The sequence below is a fragment of the Limulus polyphemus genome, unplaced genomic scaffold, assembly GCF_000517525.1.
Source record: "Limulus polyphemus unplaced genomic scaffold, Limulus_polyphemus-2.1.2 Scaffold314, whole genome shotgun sequence".
NCBI lineage: Eukaryota > Metazoa > Arthropoda > Merostomata > Xiphosura > Limulidae > Limulus > Limulus polyphemus.
The window spans coordinates 176180-185096 of record NW_013665924.1 but is presented as its reverse complement, the minus strand read 5'-3'; the positions used below and the strand labels follow the sequence as shown (position 1 = coordinate 185096).

The window sequence follows — 8917 nt, the reverse complement described above, 5'->3', positions numbered from 1 at the left end:
AAGTTTACATCACTATCATAGGTTTTAAGGTTCAAAAAATGTAGATTCTTAAATTTTTTGAAGGCCATAGATAGGCCTAACTAAAATGTTTTTAATTGTGTACCAGTTTAACGTTGAATATTATTTATGATTTTAACTTTATACACAAGTGCCAAAATACTATAAGTACAATACTTGTTTTTACAACGGATTATACTAGTTAAGATACGTAAAGATTTCATTATAAACGAAGTCTCTAATTAAGCCACCTTATTCATGGTTGTGTGTGCCTACTGCATGCATCATCTTCTACTGTTACAATCGTTTAATAATCTTAATATATCTATTGGTGACTATATCAGGATACTTTTTGTTGATCCTTGAAGCAAGACTGAACAGTTCCTTTCAGTCGTTTTTAATGTGTTTTTATGGGACTGTGTGTGCCTTTTTTGTTGAATTCAGCTCGGAAATTTGGAAAAAAATGGCAAATACTTATGAGTCATTCTATGTTCAGAAACATGTAAATGGTTAAAAAAGAAACTTACGAATTCCCAGTTCACTAAAACCATCATGTTAAAATACAAAATTATTAAAGTCACTGTAAAGGAAAGTTAGTTACATTGTTAATGTTTTGGTGAAATGCCCTTCATGTGGACCTAAAAAAAAGCAAGTGAGTGCAGGTAATTATATATAGAAATTGTATCATTTGATACAATGTTACAGTTGTTCTAAGAGGTTATTTCAATATGTGAGAAAAGTGGCTGTGATTAAGAATAAACAATAAATATTGTTTATGTTCAGCCTCCCTTTCAGGTTGAGGAATAGGTTCAACAGGGTTAACAGCTCTGTGAACATTGTATTCAGATTTATTTTCTCTATTTAGAAGAAAAAAGAAGATAATAGACAATTGACCAGTGGATTAAGTAAATTATTTGTCATTCCTTCAAAACATTTACAAACATAAACCTAAACAGAAAAAGGAGTTTCTATATATATATATATATACTTTGTGTGCAATTAATTGTATTGAAGAAACATGTGGGAGTGCACAGATTTGTAATAACATGAAAGGGTGAAACTATTGCCTGAATGGTGGTTTTAATGCTCAGAAATGGTAGGGAGTCTGAAGAGAGTTGTACTGGAAAGGAGAGATTACAGTGAGAATTTTGTATAGTGACCTGAAGTGGTGATGCTATTGCCTGAAATGGTGGTTTTAATGCTCAAAAATGGTAGGGAGTCTGAAGAGAGTTGTACTGGAAAGGAGAGATTAAAGTGATAATTTTGTATAGTGACATGAAGTGGTGATGCTATTGCCTGAAATGGTGGTTTTAATGCTCAGAAATGGTAGGGAGTCTGAAGAGAGTTGTACTGGAAAGGAGAGATTAAAGTGATAATTTTGTATAGTGACATGAAGTGGTGATGCTATTTCCTGAAATGGTGGTTTTAATGCTCAGAAATGGTAGGGAGTCTGAAGAGAGTTGTACTGGAAAGGAGAGATTAGAGTGATAATTTTGTATAGTGACCTGAAGTGGTGATACTATTGCCTGAAATGGTGATTTTAATGCTCAGAAATGGTAGGGAGTCTGAAGAGAGTTGTACTGGAAAGGAGAGATTGGTGTGAGAAATTTTGTACATGGTTAATTAAATCAATAAGATTTTTACGAATCCAAGGTGCTCTCTCCTAATGGTCTAAGAATTCTTGTAGGCATTATGAAAATCTAGAGATAATGTATTCTTCTTCTCCACCTACAAATATATGTTGGCATATCTGAGTCACATTTTTATTCTTAGGCAACAGCATTAATTTATCCATATGACTATTAACTACTAATCTGTTTTAAGTATAGGTTTGTTTTTCTCAGAAATACAAGAAATACCCTTCCTTGACACTAAAAAAGTGATAGACCCAAAATCATAGGAAATCTTGAACAATCCAACTATTTTGGAAAGGCAGAGAGATTAGTTGAAGGAAAGGTCTATAATTATTGGATCTTTTTATGACATAATTATTAGAGAAAGACTACTAAAGCAGTAAAATATTTTTTAATCAACACTTATGAATTATTGAGTAAATGAAAAAAAGATCACTCAAACTATTATGAAGACTTTATTGTTTTCACCCAATCATTTCTGACCAAAACTATTATAAGTTGAGTGAAATGAATTTAACAGCAGAATTCCAGCTTTAGTACACGATAAATAATTTCGTAGTTTCGAATTTAGTGTGTATTTGTTTAATGCTTTTCAATTTAGAAAATATCTCTTGTTATTCAACCCACTGAAATTCAGCTGTAATTCATCAGAATATCACTATCCTCTATTTATAATTTATATTCAATGTTCTATATTTAAAGGAATTGAAATGATAATAGAAACATCGGATGTCGGGTTGAAAACACTAACCTCGTGTCCACGTGATGGAAGTTATTGGGAAACCTGCCACTGGACATCGTAAAGTCATGGTATCTCCAGCCAAAACAGAAATATTTCTCATTGGTCGAATAACTGGAGGTCCATAGATATTAACAGATGCAGAATGTTTCATTACTCCCGCCATATTTGTTGCCATACATGAATATTCTCCTCCATCCTCTATTCTTACATCACTAATGTTAACGTAGCTAACCACGTGACCCTTTGACGTCACATAGTCACCTAATCGAATCCGAGATGATTCTGGAATGCCAAATTCCTCCACATTCCAAGTGACTTGAGGTAAAGGATTTCCAGAGGCAGAGCAGCTTAACGAAAGGTCAACACCAGGTTTCAAGTTTTGCTCAGTAAAAGTTATTACAAGTTTTGGAGACACCTCTGGAAAGTTACACAAACAGTACGTGAGGAAAAACCATAACATACAAGCTATTCACCAAAAAATATGGTTTACGTATTTTAAATTTCCTTTGAAGATGTACAATCTTTGGAATTAATTTTGTAATTTAAACTTATGTCAATGAAATACTTCCAGTTTAACATGAGGACCAATTTTACTAAGTAAATATATTTTGAGAAATGCTTGAACTTAGAATTCTGTTGGTTAGCAAATAATCTGTATATTGTAAATTGTAGTTTGTTTGTTGTTTTTTCAAAAAACTAAGATCCTTGACTTCTTTCTCAAATTGTTTGTTTTTGATTCAGAATTTCAGATAAGGCTACAAAGAGAACTATTTGTCCATAACTGTTCTGATTTTTAACTGCTCGACTAGATAGAAGGCAGCTAGTCAACAGAAGCCACCGCCAACTCTTGGTCTACTGTTATCTGGCCTAACAGTAGAATTTGACCATCACTTTTACAACACACCCACGGCTCCAAAATGAGAGCTTCGTTTCCAGCAAAGAGCTTCGAACCATCAACCCTCGGATTCATAATTTGAGCATGATAGTCACGAGAACACGCCTGACCCTCTTTCTTAGATTATCTGTTGTTGTTTTTTTGTTTTGTTTAAGGGTTCATAAAATAGTAATATTGTTTCATAAAAATGTAGAAATAATTACAGAAATTGTACAAATGATATTAACTGTGCCAATGACTGAAGCTTCAGAAAAATAAATCTTGAATGGTATTACAAGATCTTGGTGAAAATAAAAGCATGGTAAAATATGGAATGTTTATCTCAAATCATATCTCTTAAAGATTCTATTTACTCAAGAGCATACATGACATCCTTCAAACACTTGGCCTCACCATACAAAAAACATCCATTGGTTCTTACTTTAGTTCCATTAATAGAATTATAATATTTAGTTCACCATTACAATGAAGGGAAAACTACACCTGCTTTTACATACATCTTTATTGATAGAGGTAAGGGTCATTAATAAGATTTTCAAGAAATTCGCAAAGAAAGTGTCTACCATAGCAATTTTAAAGGAGTGGTCTCTTCTTCATCAGAAATCCCTGATTTATTTTAATAACAATTTCCAATTTTAATAAACTTACCTCCTAGCTTCAATTCTGTTGTTCCCTGGGCTGATTCCCTGTCGTTATAAACAAAACATTGGTACATTCCTCTGTCTTCTCTTTCCACTACTGAGAAGTATAGTATTTCTTGCTTTATTAGCCTTATTCTTGAATTCGTTTCTAGAGGAGCTGCATTCTTCATCCATTGAACAGTGGGAACTGGGTAACCAGTTAAGGAACAGTTTAACGTTATGGGCTCGCCAACAACAGCGACATGGTCTTGTGGCACGATATAAGCAGAAAGGGAAGCTTTATGGAGCAACAAAAGACTAGTTATTACAGGAATAACAATCTTATTAACGTTCTAAAAAACATAAACAAGTTAACAATATAAAGGTGTATTGTACGAAGTATTATGTAACAGAAAAGAAAAAATAACTATCAAACATCAAACAATAGCAATCCAACTGCTTTGACTACCAGTAGACTGTACCCATAAAACTTCAATAACAAACACGTCATGATTATATCATAGCAAGTTGTCATTGAATTTTAACAGCTTGAGTGTACAGGGTGTTCGTAACTGTTAGAACATAAGTACTATATATATCTGTGTATGGACAAAAGTTAGTTAAAAGTTTTAGTTGTACACTAGGCTGCTTGATAGGCTATAAGCATCAAAATCAACAGTTCACTCCAAAGATATCACTGTCACCAAAAATCTAAGTAAGCTTGCACGTAAATACGTTTATACTTCTTACATTAGATCAATCAGTCAGCTATCTTGGAAAGTTAGAGCAATTGATCTGTTAATAATAAAACGTATTAAGCCAGTTCATCGAAATTGTTTTCACTTTGCACAAAAATAATCGTATATGTGAAGATCAAAATTTTATATAGAAATTAACGACAGCAGTAAATGCAGATATTAAAGATATGTTTATCTTTCAAATGGATTCACTTCATAATATTTGTTTCTGTAAGATGTTTAAAGTATATTGTACGAAGAGTTTTAAGATGACTTCATTTTTAAAAGCAAAATTAAATAATAATAACTCAGTTCATATGACGAAACTTTCATGAAATACAGTATTCATAACGCGCGCGCGCTTTCCTATTTAACATATTTAGTAATCCCTAACTTAGCTATCTAAGCTGATAAAACGAGAAAGGTAAAAACAGAAAACTTTCCTTTGAATTTGGTAGGCAAAAATGAATCAATAAAAACAATGTTCTTAATTAAACATAGGATTTTAAATATGTACCTTAATGAAGTTGCCTTTCATTTCAATATTTATTAAATTTAAGAGAAGTGTTATAGTCAGCGTTTTATAGAATAATAAAACTTATAATTGAAAGAAGTTTTTCGTTAGTTTGATGTAAATGCTTCAGCAAAGTAGCTAATCTAGAATCTAAATTTAATATAATAACATGCGTCAAAATAAACCATAAAATTTTGTTCAAATCGTGAGAAAATTTTTCTCACTTCTCTAATAAAGTATGTAATTATCAAGCTAAACATGTTTAATACACGCATTATCTTTATAACTAATAATAAATATTTATTCTAAATACAGATGAGTCAGTTCACCAGCTATTCAATATTTTCAACGCATTAATGTGAAATTAAAAAAAAGAAATATATAAGATATATTAAGTTCAATTTGATCAAATAACTCTAGATTTAAAATTTGTTTATAAAACATGTTATAGGAAAATCTACTTTTAATAAAATTAGCTTTAGAAATATCAAAACTGGTTTCTTAATAATGAAGATACTGTGATTTTGAAAATCAAAGTTTTGTACCAATAGAATTAATAATGTGAATGTGATATGCAGGCATATCACATGCTTTATACCTTTGGTTCTAAGAGAATTTTTCAAATTTTTTGTGAGGTTAGTTTGTATGCAATTTTAGACGAAGCATGTGGTCCAGAAAGACGTTGAGATTGGCTTGTTCTAATTGCTTTATTTCTTTGTTCTTTATAGTAGATAATGTCTATTCTACTCGAGAGAATATTGCAGTAACATATAACATCTGGGTTGAAAGGACTAGCGACGGTAATATCCTTTCCTGGTCGAGTTGACATTTTCTGAATGTTATTGCCGACAAAATGTTGTGAGACAACAAAGGTGATGCTGTCGACTGGATAAAGAAAACGGGTTTACCTTTAGAATTCAGGTGCCCATTCTTAGTTCAATTCTACATGAGTTTCTTTGAGTAAAAGTTTACTTTACGATCATCGTGTATGCTTATACAGATGTTTATCCCGAAAGAAAAAGTTGGAGATAATAACAGTAGAAGTGATTGTTTTGCGTAAGTATGCTTCTTTTTTCGTCGTTCGTTTTGTCAAACTTGTTTAGTTTTATTGGTTTATGCACACTAAGAAAATTCAGTCAATATAACAGATTCATATTACTCTCCTTATTTTCTGACGAAATCTCCTGTTATTAGCGGATCTAAATGTCGGGAAATCAGTTTCTACATGAAAATACCACGTGCATATATCATGTAAGTTGAGAATGAATTATATTTTCAAACTTCTAATACTTAAAGGGTTATATTTATAATTAATATGCCAAATATGTAAAAAAATGTTTTTAATTATTACTTTTTCAATGGTTGTGTAAAGCACATGAGCGTGTAAAAATGATTTTTTATTTACAACAAATTTGGAAGCATATATTAGCGAAATACAAGATTGAAATATACGTTTAATCACGTTGTATTGTGTTTAAAAAGAGGGTGATAAAATATTGCGGGTCAAAAGTTTTGATTAACCAAGATTACAGTTACGTGGATGTTTTAATTTAGCGTGTAAATCTGTACCACATTTTTAGAAGTCTGAGTGTAAGCTCAACTAATTAATTACTCGCTGAATTAACTATGTTAATAGATGTGATAGATTGGCATGAAATTAAATAATGTACCATAAATAATGACGTTGATATCCACACTTTCTTCGCCTTTTGTATTGTTTGCTACACAAACGTAATTTCCTGAGTCAGCCGAGCTCACATATTGCAAAATCAAAGATCCTTCCAAATGTAGCACTCGATGTCCTCCGTAGATTAGTCTTCCTTCCTTGTACCATCTTAACAGTGAAGAAATAAAAACTTACGGAATCATAAAATACATAATTTGAAATTAAGGCTTACACGGGACAGCGTCCTAAAAGCATTATAATTAACAAATTAAATATATTTGTTTGACAGCAAGGAATACGTATTAGGGATTTTTAAACAAACATCTTGATGCAGAAATTAATTATACAGAGAAATATAATAAAGTGGGTCAAATGTTTTAAAATAACCGTTCACGCATTGTTCATACCTAGAATTGGGATAGAAATGTAAAAATTTCTTATAATACTCTATAAAATGAATATATTTTTAATTACAGAGATAATCAGAAAGCTGCTTTAATAATTGCTCGTTATTAATGAATTATTCTTGTATGATTTTTGTCTATATATAAGAATATTTTGTGCTTTAATAATGCTGCTTTAATAATCGCTCTTTATTAATGAATTATTCTTGTATGATTTTTGTCTTTATATAAGAATATTTTGTGCTTTAATAATACTGCTTTAATAATTGCTTGTTATTAATGAATTATTCTTGTATGCTTTTTGTCTATATATAAGAATATCTTGTGCTTTAATAATGCTGCTTTAATAATTGCTCGTTATTAATGAATTATTCTTATATGATTTTTGTCTATATATAAAAATATTTTGTGCATTAATAATGCTGCTTTAATAATTCTTGTTATTAATGAATTATTATTATATGACTTTTGTCTATATATAAGAATATTTTGTGCATTAATAATGCTGCTTTAATAATTCTCGTTATTAATGAATTATTATTATATGATTTTTGTCTATGTATAAGAATATTTTGTGCTTTAATAATTGCTCGTTATTAATGAATTATTCTTTCATGATTTTAGTCTATATATAAGAATATTTTGTGCTTTAATAATTCTCGTTATTAATGAATTATTCTTATATGATTTTTGTTCATATATAAGAATATCTTGTGCTTTGATAATTGCTCGTTATTAATGAATTATTCTTTTATGATTTTAGTCTATATAATAATATTTTGTGCTTTGATAATTATAGTTATTAATGAATTATTCTTATATGATTTTAGTCTACATATAAGAATATTTTGTATCATAATCTTTAGAAACTTTTATATTTTCTTGATAGACAAATAAATAAATCTTATACTAATTAAGTAATTTTAAAGTTAAACTAATTATATTTTAATAAGCCACTTTACCGTGCATTTATCAATTAAGGTAAAAAAACCAAAACCTTGCATTAGCCAAAGTATAATCAATATCAGGCTGAACAAGAATCAATACAGCGGGAAAATAAAATGTCTTTTTTTTCTTCCCTATACTTGCCTCAATAATTTTCGATGTTAGAATTTTATCGTGTTTTACTTTCCTCCAAATAAGTCGTGATTAAATGACTTTTTGTTTCTCGTTCGCTCTTTCTAAATAGATCAGAATGCTATATAAAATCATAGCCAACCTATTTCGTGTAGAACCACGAGATTTAATAACTGTTTTCTGCAGGTGCATATTAAGTGTAACTGTAAAACGACATGGTGTGCTTTAAACATATTTATCATTCTGCTTTTCCAAAGCTTGGCATTACAGGTGGAATTCTTTTGTTTGATACTTTTACTTGTATGAAGACATCAAAGTTGGTGATACATCGTAGTTGACATATTCAATATAAAAGGGAAATTACCTCTACTAATCCAGTTTTTATAAACGGTTGTTTTTTTTATTTTAGAACAAAGCCACATTGAGCTATCTGCTGTGTCCACCGAGGGAAATCGAACCTCGGATTTTATCGGGATCTTTTAAAAACAGAAAATTAAAAACAAACAATTCGCCTGAATGGTCCTGAAAAGGAAGTAATATTCTGGTAACAAATTCTCATATTTTAATACCATTCAGTAACTAAGACCAAACTGGCAAATTTTACGGATCTTTTAAAAACAGAAAATTAAAA

At 30.2% G+C, this 8917-nt stretch overlaps 1 protein-coding gene across 1 annotated transcript in view; it reads right to left on the bottom strand.

Annotated features, from left to right (window-relative positions):
* The window catches only part of LOC106457295 (Down syndrome cell adhesion molecule-like protein Dscam2), an 80285-nt gene that overhangs the window by 38911 nt on the left and 32457 nt on the right, over positions 1–8917 (bottom strand). Inside the window, exons 5-7 of the mRNA XM_022383172.1 lie at positions 6810–6973; positions 3917–4186; positions 2383–2790 (exon numbers count right to left, since the gene is read on the bottom strand). Of these exons, the coding sequence (XP_022238880.1) occupies positions 2383–2790; positions 3917–4186; positions 6810–6973 (842 nt within the window). The remainder of the gene's footprint in view (positions 1–2382; positions 2791–3916; positions 4187–6809; positions 6974–8917) is intronic.